The sequence below is a fragment of the Phallusia mammillata genome, chromosome 8 (genome assembly GCF_965637545.1).
Source record: "Phallusia mammillata chromosome 8, kaPhaMamm4.hap1.1, whole genome shotgun sequence".
Taxonomy (NCBI): domain Eukaryota; kingdom Metazoa; phylum Chordata; class Ascidiacea; order Phlebobranchia; family Ascidiidae; genus Phallusia; species Phallusia mammillata.
Window position 1 is genome coordinate 2,496,651 of NC_137259.1, and position 15,497 is coordinate 2,512,147.

The window sequence follows — 15,497 nt, forward strand, 5'->3', positions numbered from 1 at the left end:
TGGAAAGAGTAATACTTCTTGATAGTTCGTACAAAATTTCGAATTGATACCTCAAAGGGTCTGTCGTTGAGAGCTGCCCCAAGGGGGGCACCTCGAAGTGACGTAATCGCAGACTTTAACAAAGTAAAAGGCCTATGCTTGCACCAAGTGTACTTTCTTGACCAGAATTCGCGACCTTGCAAAGAGTATAGAACGCCTGGAGCGACAATCGGGGTATCGTTGAAAAGGTTCATCCGCATTCTCGGTCTTGTACTTCCACCACATGGTTATTGTTTTGATGTCTTCTGGTTTTGTTTTCAATACAAAAATATTGCCGTAGCTAGTTTTTCCCACTGTGAAATCTTTAACTCAATAAGGTAATTATCGACCAGATGCGACGACGCCCGTTTTAGATACATTGTAACAAGAGTTTAAATCTTAGTTACGTTTTATTGATGAAACATGACCAGTTACGCCAATTGTCATTATTTTTGTTCTTTTATCTACCGTTGTGTCGTATGCAGAGGCTCAGTAATTAACATTTTTGTCCAAAAATCAAGCAAATACGCTTGCGGTCCCCTTTGTGTAATTACGCTGCACACTGCTGTGCTTTTGCTGATGTTCGTGATTAGGCTAGTTGAAGGTGTAGTTCTTTGTGTTAGGAGAGTTTACAGTTTACATTTTGCAAAAAGTTTATTGTAAAAATTAAAAGCGATCGCTGCTTTGATATGTTGTGTTTATCCACAAACTACAAGTAAAGCAAGACAATTTTGTTTACATTTGGTTGTGGACGTTCAACAGGTGAAACAAGATAAAATATGTTTACACTTATGTGAACATAAAAACAGGTATATGTTATTTTTCAACGGAGAAAAGCGGAAAAATATAGTATCAATCAGAACACCTTGCACATATACAGTTTTTTTTAAGGTGTTTCAAATTTCTCCAGCGGTTTCCCAAAATTTGGACTTTGGATTTTTTGGTATTTAAATGAAACACTTGTGGTCTCTTAAAACTACTTAGCGGTCACCCAAACCAAACCTTAAAAAACCCCTGCACATATAGGTTTTTAGTGGTGCTTTTATAATTAAAACGTAGCGTGCGTCACGAAACTGCACGAAAAGGGAAATCTAAATTAGTCAATTTTAAATTTGTTTTGAAGCTTGTAGCAAACGCGAGTCGGTCGTTAACGTTAGGCCTATGGGCGTACTGTCGATTTAAGAAACAGTTTCGGATAACAAAATCATCGGAGCAAAGTAAGCTTATGTCGTTAGTTTGTTGTTGTATTCGCAGGTAGAAAAATGGTTCCGAAATTCCCTCAAAAGCTACATCTTTTACAAAGTAAAATAATTACGTTCTTTACACATCAGCTGCAAACAGATTCCGGCAACAACTACTGAGACCTATTTAAAACGATCGATATAGTCTATCTGTAAAAGTGTTGGCGCGTAGAGCTTATGGGGAAGTGGGAAAGGTAAATTCATTGAAACTGCTACAAAACTTGGTTCAAAGCTTAGTTATTTAAAAAAAAACTATTTCCCAAGTCTATCCCCCTCAGCAAATTGAGGATCTGCCTTGTTTGGTAGTGTTTGCAGCTTTAACTGAGATTTTTGGCTGTTGGTGCAAGAAGTAACGTCTGATAGGACATGAAAGCGCAGTCAATGTAGGTTTTGTCGCTCAAAAAAAACAAGGAAGCATCTTATTTGTATAAATGCAGAACGCACATTACTAATTTTAACTGGAAGAAGCAGACGGGCTGTAAAAAATTTAATCAAAAGATCTTGATTGTTGCCAAAATAACACAAAAAATGCTAAAACAGACAAGCGGAAACAAATACTGTTTGCTACAGAGTATCACGTGTAAGCAGGGTTGCCATACTGTCCTCATTTCGCAGATTTGGCCTTATTTTGAAGGGTAATGTCTTGGAAAAAACAAAAATTTTGTCTTTACTTGTAAGACCTTGTGACCCTATTTTGTCTTGTTTTGACATTTTTTGGATAATGTCAAAACCCTCCTACAAGTAAACCAAGATTGTTATGACAAAAATATGCCGTGTAATATGTCATGGCTCGTATAAATGCAAAGATTTGTTTAAAAACCTATATTTCGTTTCGCCAAAAAAGCCACAGTGTGTTTTGTTACTTTTTAAGCCATATTGCGGTTATATTTTATTTTGGGGTCCATGTCGATTGGAACCTTGCGTATAAGTCAATAAATTTAAACGAAAAAGAATGAAAACACAAAAAACAAAAATATATTTTTTGAAAGAAGATTTTGTACGAACTATCAAGAAGTATTACTCTTTCCATCGAGCGCGGTCCCATAATCCGTTGTGACGTCACAATGCGACGAAAATCTCCTTTGTTTAAACAATCGCTGGGTGGCGCACGTACTTGGGAGGGCAAAGTGAGGGGGTGCAAGGTCGAGAGGAGGGATAGACCTTTCCAACGGTACCCGGATTGTCGCTCTGCGCGCTCTACCTTTTGCCCAGTAGGCTCATGAACTGCGGTGTTGGATTCAGTGTATACCTCTTTCGTACTTTGCTCGTATGGGATATAAGAGATAAAAGGAACCCAAAATCGTCATAATTCGCGGATTCATGGAAATCATATACCTAATTACAAAATGAAGCGTTTTTGATGATTTATTTTGTATTAGTAATATTTGTCAATGTCAGAAGAAGAAGAAAAGGCGAGAAAACTGCTTTTGTTGTGACGCTTTTGGGCAAAAGGAGGCTTTTTTTTCGTAAAATTTGTGTTGAATGGTACCTTACTCCTGTTTTACGGCAGAGACGCGACTGCTGTCAAAATCCATAGAAAACACAAGTTGTCGCACGCCATAGAAAACACAAGTTGTGGGGATGAAAATGGGGCGAAATTAGCGCGAATTTTGCATTGCGCCTTATGGGGCCGATTTATAAAATGATTAATTTGGATACTTTTGCGGTGTTTGATTTTGCAATTTCTGCAAAATTTTGAATAAAAATATAACTACGCTTAACTTATAATGTTTAAATGGAACTGATGAACATGAAATAGAGTTTAAATTAGGTTTTAGCGGGTAAATTTTCCAGTAGATATACATGTAGCCTACTTAAGTCCCGAAAGATAAAAAGGTTGTGATGTATATTCATCTAAAATTGGAATAAATAGTTTGACCATGGTCCTCCAAGGTCAGAAAAGTCATGACGTAATAGTGACGTCATCGTTTATTTACTGCATTTTGACGCTTTTAGCACATACTGAATTTTGAAAGCTTTTGGTACTACCTTTAAAGGTGTTGCACAATCTTTCCCTCTTTTTTTAATTTTTTTGAAAGATATTTCACACTTTTTAGTGATAAAAATATTTATTGCATTAATTAAGGTCTATATACCATGTTGAATATGTGTACTGTCATATGCAACACAACCACAAGAAAAAATGCAATATAAACAAATACAACTAACATTGATGCATAAAACAACCAATATCAACAAAATTGTTAAATCTTCTTGAATCTATTCGCCTGCACAGCACAAAAAGTCTCGTGGGAAATTTTGCATCCAAAGTGGCACTTTTTTCATTTATTTCAGTTTCAGCTGATACTTCCCACAATACATGTTATGTGAGGATATCACAAAAAATCCAAATGATTTCATTAAGGGCATAAAATAACATGCAAGAATTATTAGCATTTTTCAAAATTGGTGATTCCATAAAATCAAAAAAGTCAAAACTTAAGAGACACACTGCACAGTATGACATGTTTTTTTAAAGCTTCATAAACTCAAACACAGTAGTTACATGAAGTCCAATAGATCCTGTGTCAGCCTTCTAAATGTCACAAAATTACATGTAAATCAATGAATGTTATTTGTCTTTCCATCTTGTTATGCATTACTATTTTATGTCATTATTTGTGTCTGTTTTAATCAAAATTGTTGCAAAATAAAACATTGGCATTTATGTTTTACTTTTTTCTCAGTCTATATGCCTGTTGGTATTGCAAGCCAGGAGCCATGCCAAACAGCAACTTCTTACACAGGTTTGGTGCGATGGGACACTAGATAATTGTTCTTCAGTAAGAATACTTTGAAATCAACAGCTTGTTCTTTTAAAAGCCCACCCATCCACCAGTTTCTTCATTATATTGGTGCACTTAACTGGCCACCAAACCACTTTTTTTACTATTTTAAGTTGCAAGTTTATATATATGAACACTTTATTCATCTTATCATAGAACTGTTAAATGTATTGCAAATTTCTGTAGGTTTGCACTTTTTCCAGTAGCAAAAAAATAAGTATACCGTTAACCTAAATAAAGACTTTAAAAAGTATAACTTCGATAAACAAACTGCTTTGGTTAACACTTATATTTCTAAGTTTTTGAAATATCTGTACAATCAACATTTTTTATTACTAAAAATGGTCGGGATCATTTATATTTACTACACTTTATTCACAAATTTGCTAGCAAACAATGCAGAAATTTTTTTTCGCTAAACTCGTGCCAATAAAACTGCTTTCCTGCAAACATTGTGCGTTGCCTGGCAACCAATGACGTCATTTTTACGTCACGCATAAATTTTCTTGTCAGCAAGGCAATTTAGAAATAAAAAATATTTAGTCGTTAAGCCAGGTTATTGAAAACAACATCCAAAACCCTATCCTTTGCGTTGTTAAAAGCGTGCAAAGTCGCCCCATTTCACGCTCCATGAATTCTCGTGCGACAACTTGTGTTTGATAGATAGACTTTGACTGCTGTGCTTGCGCTGGTCGCGTCACAGGGTTAACTTAGTTTAAGGTGTAAAAAAGTTGTGTTAATGATGAGCGATTGGCGTCATTTTTTGCATGACGTCATCAGAAGGGTTGATGACGTCATGTATAAAGTTTGGGCTCGCTACGATGAGTATTTCACAAAATGGCGTTTTTTTGAAGGCCTGTACAATTTTATGATGACGTCATTATGTGTGTGACGTATCCGGGTTATGACGTAGTTCATTACATATCAATATCGTAAGGTTACGTCATAGGGTTCGGAAGTTATTGCGTTTGGTCAAGAAAGTACACCAGACCCGACAATAGGACTGATAGATAATGATGCATTGAAATGCTGTAGTACTGGCCTAATTTTAAAAGCATATCATTTTTTGCTACCGTACAATCATGAATTGAACTGACAGCAACAATTTAGAATCTTTTTCTACAACATTAACATCTTCTGCATCTAAAGCAAGGACATCTTCAGTGTCGCTAACATTAGCAAAACGCAATCCTATACATCAGTGGGGAAAAAACTTTTTGTTCCAGTCACTTTTGTTCTGAAATGTCATAAAATACAAATAAAAAATACTAAAAACCTTAAATGTGCTGTTTTGTAGTTCTAATTGGACTTGAAAAAACAAACAATAACATTTTTCAACAAAACTGAAATTTTAACTTTTTTTCCCCAAACGGACAGTGGTACATATATGTACCATAACATGTATGTCCAAAATTTTTACATTTTTACTTGGGTTTTGTTTTTTAAAACTAGTAATTATTGATAACCAACACATAAACAATAAAAAACGTTATCAGTCATTTGTTTTTATGTTTTTGTATACTTACCAGTAAGTGAAACAAGTATGTCCTTAGGAATGAACGCCAACTGACTACTTTAAGGCACAAAAACAGCTGATCTAAAGGTGGCAAGTGCAAAAAAATCATAGAAATATAAACATTAAATCCAGTTTAAGATGTTGTGTAAAATTTATATTGATCGAACAACAAATTAATTTTCTACGGCGCGTCAAAGTTGTGGTACATATATGTACCAGTAACCCTCAAAGGGTTTTAAATCAATCAGCCGTGAAGGTAAACCCCCAAAACCAACCAACCGTTGCGACAGTAATTCGCCGGTAATTTAATTTTTTTCGAGGTAAAAAAGTCTGAACATCAAAAACAAACGACACCCATAATAAAATCAAGTAACGCTTAATTTTGTAACAACCAAGCGAATAAAATTTAAATCGACTTATTATTGCATGTAGGTATTTGACTAAGCTACCTGTCTCGTTGGTCGTAAAACCGTATTAATTTAAACAAAACTTTATAACTAGCTATTAAATCAGGGTATTTAGTACTTTTCGTTTCAAACGACATGCGATTTAAAGAATTGCTTAGTTTATACACAGCATGTCAAAGAGAAATGGCTGTACAGCTCTGGATATTTTAACAACAACAACAAGTAAAAATTCGGTTTAAAAATTGGAAAAACAAAATTTGTATAGTAAGCGTTGATGTAAAATCAAAAAGTTTATCTCTATTTTAGTGTTTAAAATAGTTTTGAATTTTTGATTGCCACTCAAAGACACAGGCAAAGAATTTCACCCAAAAGTCAGTAAACCTGATGACTGATGTAACTTTCAACTTTATAAAGCTCTTCTGGCAATTGTATTTTGTTATTTACCCTGATGAAGGCGACCTGTATAGGACGTTTAAAAATGCAATTGCCAGAAGAGCTCTACAAAGTTTATATTATAACAACTTATATATTGATGTAAGGTTTTTTTTATTAATCAGAATTATATGCAAGAAATAGTGCTGTTTAGAACGAATAAAAACTGTTATTTGAAGCTGATTCATACTCCTTGGTTGCAAGATGAACATTGAGTGAATTGGACAATTATACAAAAGCCATTTACTGGAGAATAAAAAACTCTGATAAAAACCATGGTTCTTGGAACTGGAATTTATGTTGTTGGGGCTCTGATTGTTCTAGCTCTGCTGAGTTTCTTTATAATCACTAGAGTTTCTGGACTTATAAGGGGCATTGCATTTGGTCTATTTTTCGCTTGTATTGTTGTTATTATCATTTTATTGGTTATTCCACAACAAAGTGCCAACGTTCAGGCTACTGTGCAGATAACAGACAATTTGTTCATTCTTCGGTATTGTTTTCTTGCTGGCGGCTGTCTGACAATCCTGTTGGCTCTGGTTTTTGTGGTTATAAACCATGGAATGGAACCAATCTATGCAAAACCATTGAAGATAAAATAAGGAGCAACAATTGTTATCTTCTGAATCATAATACAGAACAGACAAGAAGTCCAAGAACCAAAGAAAAGTCCATCAACTTGTTTTAAAAAATAAAACAAGAATCATATACATATTTTGTTGCACCTTCTAGTCAAAGTTTAAAATGTGGTAATATACATCTCCAATTTTATATTGATAATTACCTTGTGAGAAAACAATTGTACCAAATTCTTGGAAAAGCAATGACCTTTTTTATGATTTGGTTTGTAATGTATTACCTAATATTGGTCTGTTTGTGTTATACTGTATACATTGCACAGTATGAAATGTAGATTTTCTTCTCTTAAATAAATCTATTTTGTAATGAAGATAAATTGTTGTGTACAAAAGTATGATTTTCAAATGTTTACAATTAACTACAAATGTTTTTATCAGTTTGAAAGGTCAACTAGAAACGAAAATTGATTTGATGTCTATTATAAAACTTAAATAAAACTCTCCTTGGAAACTTGCATTTTTAAGACTTTAAAACTAAAAACTTGTACCTCATAAATAATATACGAAACACAAAAAGTAAACAAAAGTACAATCATGATTGGATAAAGGTTAATTTTAATCAAGACAGGAACTATACATAAACGAAACTTATTGGTCAATTTTCTGTAGGTTTGAGAGAAGAAAAACAGATTGTTTCGAACTTAACATGTAAAAACGAACCTTTTCGCTAAAATCCAGAATTGGAGGCAGGAGTTTGACACGTTGTTACCGTGCGTGTTGACTAGTTTCATGTAATTAGCAAGACAAGGCCGCTGCGATGAAAGCTACCACGATGAAATTGCGGTGTACGATGAAAGATGAATTTATTGTGCGATAAAAATTGCCATGGCGATATTGTTGCAATAAAATTACCACGAAATCGCTGCGATGAAATTGCTGTTTGGTCCAGGATTGAAGGCAATAATTCTGTACTTTGTGTGCGTGCCGCTTTGACTAGATTGCAGAGAAACTTTTGCGAAACACATTCATACAATGCTAATGTTTTGAACAATACTTTGACGTATTGACCCTAATGAATTACTACGTCACTTTTATCGCATATCATCAGCGATTAAACAGGACATTGATTAAACCAAACACGGGTGAATTGCAGACAAACTATTGTACATAAATTCATCTCTAAATAGCTTACCAGAACTAGCATAATACGACAAATGCATTGCTCATACATACATACATACATACATACATGTTTTAACGTGACTTAGAGAAAAAATGGTCTGCAATAATTGTGGTTGCAATACCACGGGCTATTAATGCTGCGCATATTTGCAGTAGTTTCAAGTTATAACGTAGTGTTTGTTACTACCCTGGTTATCTGCAGCATAAAGCTTAACTAAAGCGTTTAGGCTACTTCAGCGCTAAGTCGTTACGCTTCATCACAGGTTAAGGCACTGCCGTACAAAACAAACAGTCTAAGCAAACTTGCTTTAGGTATCGCTGTGTTTAAAATTTAGACCTTGAATTGGCATTGGTGTATTAAATACAATGTAAGCGCAAGGTATTAAAAATTCGTTTCTAAACCTTGTGGTTTATGTGGGTTACGGGCACAAATGTCAGTTTAGTCAAATAGTGTAGGTTAATATAGATGTATATCAGCTGATCTCATATGGTACTCTTTGTATATAGCCCCGGAAATTGCAGGCACCATATCAGAAATGCATTTGGTCTTTTTTTTTCAATTTGCACGTCATATGTATGTTGTTTTTAAATTTGCATCTCATATATATTTAGTGTAAGTTGTATAGGAAGAGCTGGTACCAGCATAGCAATATAATTATTCACTTTTAAATCTTACTCTGGCCTATACCACTGCAGTGAATTTAAACCACACAATAGGCATGCAAATTTACTTGTGTCTTTCAGCTTACATTACAGACGGTTACGTCATTATATTTAAACTAAATTATTGTTACAAGTTTTAAATTAAAAGTTAAATTACGCAGTTAATTTTGACTTTGTGCAAAGCACGTAGGGAAAAGGTAGAGAAATCCTGAGTAGGTTTGTAAAACTCGACACAAAAACGCTCAGTCATTGCCCGCCATGGTAATGTCAACATTACAGTAAAGTTGATACGGCCTGGCGTTCTGGCGTCATAAGTGTGCTTTTCACGTCGCTTGACAAACGGAAATGAATATGTTTGGTTTAAGCCTCTCACAAATACTAGGCAACGACTTTTCGTCTCATTTTGTCATCATACAGAATATTTTATTTCATTCTTGGTTAGTCACAGTCACAGACATATTTGCTTTGGGGGCCGATACTGATTATATCAATAGTTGACAATGTCTTGTAACCCTGGGGTCCGCAAATAGTGTGTCGCGAGACCTTCCGGCCTGGGTCGCGAAATATTTTAAATTTATCATGAATATAAGTATCGCATCTACAGTATTAATCAACTTGGGCTTTTTTCAACCTTTTGATTGTTATATATGACTACGTGACTACGTGACTACGTGACTACGTAACTACGTAACTGTCACACAGTCTTATGTAACAATGCAATAAGCTAAGCGTACCTGTGCAATCAGACATGCGTTTTCTGCATTAAAAGCAAATACAGATCAAGACTAGAAGTAGAGGACGATCTTCGGCTTGTCGTCTCTCAAATTAAACCTCGAATTGATTTGCTGTGTTCTCAACACAGAGCCCACAGTTCTTATTTGTTGGAATAAATACGTTCGTTTACCTACTGTTTTATGTGAAAATAGCAACTGACAATAGTATTTTTCACAAACCTACATGCTAATAAAATGCTTGGGTCGCGAGAATTTAGAGAAATTTTTTTAGGGTCGCGCCTAAAAGTATTTGCGGACCCTTGTTGTAACCGGTCTTCACAATTGATATTTTGCTTGCAGTACAAATCGTGCAACAAACCAGTGGCAATGCTCAAGGCAGAGACGCCGCTGTATTAAGCTAAATAATCCTATCTCTAAGGCAGTGGTTTTCAATCTGTTTGCCCTTGCGGACCCATTTCGACATACTGTAATCTAATTGCGGCCCCTTTGAATTCCTGGTATTTTCGTCCTTTTTTCATTAACAAGCGACCAAAGCATGGTGCATCAAATAGAAACCATTTTGGTTGGTCGCCTATGAAGAATGATTTAAAACAAGTTTCATGCTATACCGAAGCGTAAAAATACAAGCAGCTTCTAAAACCTCACATTTCCTTGGTGACCGACTGATTTGGTATAACGCCTTCAATGGGCCTGTCGTACATTGATTATTTTTCCTGCTTAAACGCAAAAGCATAACTTTGCAATTGTCACGCCTTTTGCAACTTTTGTCTTTGATTTTAAATAACTTCTTATGCCGACAACATTGCTTGTCGAAACTTTCTAGCATAGACAGAGGCGGGTAATTTTATATTTAGACGTTGTCATATTTTGTTGAACAGAATTCGCTTTTCTTAATCTGATGTCAGCAAATACTCATAATGTTTGAGTGTAAAACAGTAATAATGCGACGTGTCGCAAATTCCCTGGCAGGAGGAGCTTTAAGACGAGGTGAAGATTTTTCTGTTGACATTGAAAATGCCAAAAAACAACATGAAATGTATCTGAAAGTTTTCAGGTAATTGTTTCCAACAAACATTTCAAAACGATGCAACAACGCTATGCCTGGCAACAACCTTTTACAAAACATACAATAACGTATTTACTTCACCGTAAGTCGCCCTCGATTACAAGCAGTCTTGTGTGACTTTAAGAAATTGAAGAAAGTAAAGCAAACATGCAAATGAAAAGTTAACTTAATTTGTATTAACGTGCAGGGACACAGATAAATGTGGCATGTGAAAAATGTAACCACAAACGAGAATGTCCGTACATCCAAAACACGTTTCTCTTAAACAAACAATCTGTTGACTTATTCAAACCTACACGCGCAATACTTGACTGCATGTGAATCCGGTTAATCGCATAACCACTTTTGCCAACCTTTTTTATGCAATTACCCGTTTTAGCAATCAAACGGACTGTTGTGTGTTGTTTATGTGTGCGATGTCAGGGGCCCAAAACACATAGAGTGTTGAAGCTTACTTTGACCACGCACCTATGGCATTTTTGGATTCCCAGGGATCAACTAAACCTCCGTGTTGTGGTCCTGGATGCGGATGAGAGTGTTCCGGATTGTGTGTTTGTGGAGGACACTGTGGTAGCGATCGGCAAGAAGGCTCTTATAACTCAACTCGGCCATCCAACGCGTCGGCCAGAGGTCGGTTTACTAATCTGTAGCAAAAACCGAAGGTTGAGTAAAGTTAAGTTTATTTCGTTTGGTAAAACAATCGTAGTAACGAAATTGCACAAGAACAACCACCAAGCAAAGTTGCAGACGGTAAACAAAACTATTAAGCTTAAGTACGCATTTGTACTTTACCTGTACATTTTACGACTTCTGCCTGTGTTATATTTAGGCCAAGACAATGTCACAATGTATCAAAGAAGAATTTCCAGAAATTCAAGTTTTTGACATGAAAGAAATAGATCCAAATGCACTGATGGACGGAGGTGACATTCTGTTTACAGGTGTGTATATAAACAGATTTAAACTAGAAGGGTGGCTTAGCACATATTGCCCTTGCATATACACTAACCTATTTTAAAACATTAATATATTCCCTATGCTTATTTTATATTGGGTCCAGTATCATCCACTGTCTTTTATAACCTTGTTTTTTTCTGCAAGCCGAAACTCATGGGTCCCCACACCTGCAAAATTGTAAATAATGCATTTCAAGAGATAACTATGAAAAAGTTTGGTATTGTAAATTGTAACGTCAAACCCATTGATCGGCACTGTGCATCAACAAACATGCTATATGGCAGTGCTCTTCAACCGGTGTGCACCAAAATATGCATGGGGTGCACCAGTACGTAAGGGTATACAAGGGTGCATCACAAACTTTTAAAGAACCATTAATATTTGACCTTCAGGATATTAGAAAAAGGATGTAGGTTTCAATTGATGTATAAATGAACCTTTTATTTTTTTTAAAATGTTGATGTCTAACACTCCGGTCGACGTATATCTACTTCAAAAGACGCTTTGCGCACAGTGCAGATTGACGTTAATTTACGTCAAAAGTTTTTGATCCAAAAGGTTTACATCAGCAGTTTTGATTTCAAGTAAACAGGGTGCATGAGTTCGTCGCAAAAACTTTAAGGGTTCACCAGACCAAAAAAGGTTGAAGAGCACTGCTATATGGAGTATAAACTATTTAAATTCATTCCATTCAAACATTTTTGAAGGTTTTTCTATTTTATGGTTTATAGCAGGGGTACCCAAACTTTTTTGATTCGTGGCTCACCATGTGCTGAAATTTGGGCACAAACAAAAAAAATAACTCAAAAACAGGCGAAATTTTCTAGCAATTTATTTTTAATGAGACACACTCCTGAAATTTGGCTACAAGATTCAGAATTCTTTGCAAATATTATGTTTTTCAAAACAAAGCGCATAATATCTACAGTATAACAAAACAGTAGAATCTGTTCAAATGGCTCTGTGGCCCATTAAAAATGTCTTGGTGGCCTAGTACTGGGCCATGGCCCACAGTTTGGGAACCACTGGTCTATAGTAAGAAAATAGGTTAGAACACAACAATCAGCTCCCATTAATGGCGAATTGCACATGATTGTTGGTGGCTATTGGGGTAAATGATAGGGCTACAGGGTTGAACACAACAATTGATACCTATAAATGGCACACTATAGAAGCTGTCTAAATTTCATTCAATTCAGACATTGTTTAAAAAATTGAACAATCTCGGGGGTCTAGTGAGGTAAATGTTGGGGCAACAGGGTTAAAACTAACAATCGACAATTATAAATAGCACACTCTACAAGGTTTCAAAATTTCATCCAATTCAGACATTGTTTAAAAATTCACCCTTCTTAGGGTCTAGAGGGGTAAATAGTGGGGCTACAGGGTTAAACATAACAATTAACACACATGTAAATGGCACACCATACAAGCTGTCCAAATTTCAGTCAATTCGGACACTGTTTAAAAAATTCACCCTTTTTAGGGAGCTAGAGAGGTAAATATTGGGGCTACAGGGTTAAACACAACAATTGACACCTATAAATGACAAATGACACCTATATAAATGACACCACAACAATTGACACCTATAAATGACAAACTACAAGCTGACCAAATTTCATTTAATTTTAACACCATTTAAAAAACTCACCCATTTTAGGGGTTAGTGGGGTAACTGATGGGGTTCAACACCCAAAAGTATAAAATATGAAACCACAATGTCCCAATAAACATTTATGTACAATTTTATCCAAATCGGACAATGTTTAAAATCTTGACCACTAGAGGTGTTATTAGCAACATTTGTTAACCCTTCTGACATCAAGACGGTTAATACACCTCTGATTGGCATGTGCAAAAACGTCCTCAAGTAATGCACAAAGACAAAAAGTACTTTGTTGCCTTTATTATACTATTCCACTAGAGAAATCTTTCGTTTGTGGTGTGTAGCAACTTACAAAAACGTTTTACATTTCGGGGGCCAGCGGGGTAAATACTGGGATTATGAAGTCAAACAAAGCAGATGGAACACCTACATAACTATATCTACCATCTGTGAATGTTTCATCCAAATCCACCATAGATTTCATGCCAAAAGTGCAAGGACAAACTTCGGCAGAAAAACGAAAAAAGAGAAAAACACAAGAAAAAATCAGAGTGAAATAAAGATGCATCCCCTTCAGGAAAGGGGACCCACAATAAACTTGTAAAAGGCCTGTTTTCTAACACAAATTGAGTTGGGTTTACAAACAGCTACACACCAGGAAAAAATAAATGCTGTATTTTTAGGATTTGAAATACCAGAACATTGATTTTAACATGATCATAATTTTTCATTATTGAATCCTTTCAGTTGTTGGATTGCAGGTGCTCATAATAAAACGCAGACAAAACACCAAAATTCAAAGTTTAATTAGGATCCAGGTGGTTAATACTAGCAACACAATCACATAAATTGCAAACATGAAAATAAGTTGCCTTACATTTTTCAGGCCAAGAGATTTTTGCTGGGTTGTCCAAACGAACTAACAAAGCTGGGCATGAAGTTTTGCAAAAGGTTTTTCATCCCTTGCCAGTGAGATCAGTTGAAGTTGATGATGAACTTCATCTCAAAAGTGCCGCAACTCTCGCAGCACCTGGAAAGATTACAGTATTTACTGGCAACCCTGGAGCTAAACAAACTGTTGAGGTACGGAAAACAACATATGTAACCACTTTCGTCTACTCCTGTTTCAAATGTTTTAACATTGGTCTTTTCAAGCGCTTAGCTCATGCAGTTGTTGAAGTTAGACCAATGCCACTAAATTTCTTGAGCAGGACAAATCGGAAATGTAGAGACCTGATTATAATATACAACCTTGGGAAAGTGTTTTTGCTACTTATTTGGATCATCTTACAAGATAAACATTTGAAATCATTGCTTATCTTTTATTCTAAGCTTTGATATTTCTTTAAATCTCATGCTTAGGATTGAAAAATATATTGTTTTCTAAATAAGTTTGTTAACTACTAAAGACAGACCGCAAACATGTATGATGTATAAAAGTCCAAACTATATGTGGTGTGTTTGTAAAGAATAAGACTAACAAAACAATGTTTAGAATTTGAAATCAGCTGCAAAATCAAGTTATGACTTCATTGACATCAAAGGAAAGTCTACATTTGCAAACTGTGTGTACTTAGAAAAGGATGGCAAAGGAATAGTTATACATCAACCACCAGCTAAAGAGGTAGGAATAAACTCTATTGAGTATTTACACTGCTGAGAGCTATGTTTTTTCTACAAAGCGATGGTAACATAGATTTATTAAGGCAGACAAATCCACATTTCTGATACATTTAACAGGTGTATGAAAAACTGGATATCCCAACAAGGATTGAGTTGGATACATTGGAGTTTGACAAAGTCGATGGCTGTTTGACATGCTCATCTGTGCTACTCAGTGTTTAAAGACTTCATTCAGCTTTTAAATCTCATGTAGTTCCGTCCCAAATTGGGGTTATGCAATTTGTTTTTTTTAACTTGTCTTTTGCTAAATATAAATCTGTTCCATTTAAAGATCATGCAAAAACGTTTTTGCAACATTTTACTGTAGTTCCACTTGCACACTCAATAAACTTCAATCCACATTTAGTACTGTTAAACAATGTGTATTTGCCTGGTAAAAAAGACACATTGAACAAAATCAGCAAAGTAAATAAACTTGACTAATTCCAACTTTTGCAGGTTTGTGAGTGCAACCGGTGTGCCTTTTCCTTTAGTGATATTGTGTATATTATCACACTTTTTATAACATTTATTAATAGAACAGAAATTAGTCTGTTTTTTTTTCAGTAAGTTATTGAAACAGCAACAAAATCCACTAACATCTAGTTAACTTTTCTCTGTTTTTGAAAGCTTTCAAAAAAACAAA

At 35.3% G+C, this 15,497-nt stretch overlaps 1 protein-coding gene and 1 long non-coding RNA gene across 2 annotated transcripts; one reads left to right on the top strand and one right to left on the bottom strand.

Annotated features, from left to right (window-relative positions):
• Window positions 1–3,309: 3,309 nt before the first annotated feature.
• On the bottom strand, window positions 3,310–5,809 carry LOC145205137 (uncharacterized). Its single transcript, XR_013853601.1, has 2 exons — window positions 5,572–5,809; window positions 3,310–5,282 (listed from the first exon to the last, which is right to left on the bottom strand). It is a non-coding gene; the product is annotated as an uncharacterized LOC145205137 (long non-coding RNA).
• Window positions 5,810–10,474: 4,665 nt separating this feature from the next.
• On the top strand, window positions 10,475–15,178 carry LOC145204607 (N(G),N(G)-dimethylarginine dimethylaminohydrolase 1-like). The gene is made up of 6 exons (XM_080077197.1): window positions 10,475–10,611; window positions 11,115–11,373; window positions 11,453–11,564; window positions 14,076–14,272; window positions 14,685–14,813; window positions 14,930–15,178. Exons 1-6 carry the CDS (start codon window positions 10,475–10,477, stop codon window positions 15,032–15,034), a joined length of 939 nt encoding a protein of 312 aa, XP_079933323.1. The 3' UTR covers window positions 15,035–15,178.
• The last annotated feature ends 319 nt before the right edge of the window (window positions 15,179–15,497 follow it).

What these genes read in the sequence shown, in the direction of transcription:
- LOC145204607 (XM_080077197.1), top strand. Translation starts at nt 10,475, where the DNA reads ATGTTTGAGTGTAAAACAGTAATAATGCGACGTGTCGCAAATTCCCTG. An exon ending in ATGTATCTGAAAGTTTTCAG is followed by an intron (nt 10,612 to 11,114) that starts GTAATTGTTTCC and finishes TTGGATTCCCAG; the next exon opens with GGATCAACTAAACCTCCGTG. An exon ending in ACCAAGCAAAGTTGCAGACG is followed by an intron (nt 11,374 to 11,452) that starts GTAAACAAAACT and finishes TGTTATATTTAG; the next exon opens with GCCAAGACAATGTCACAATG.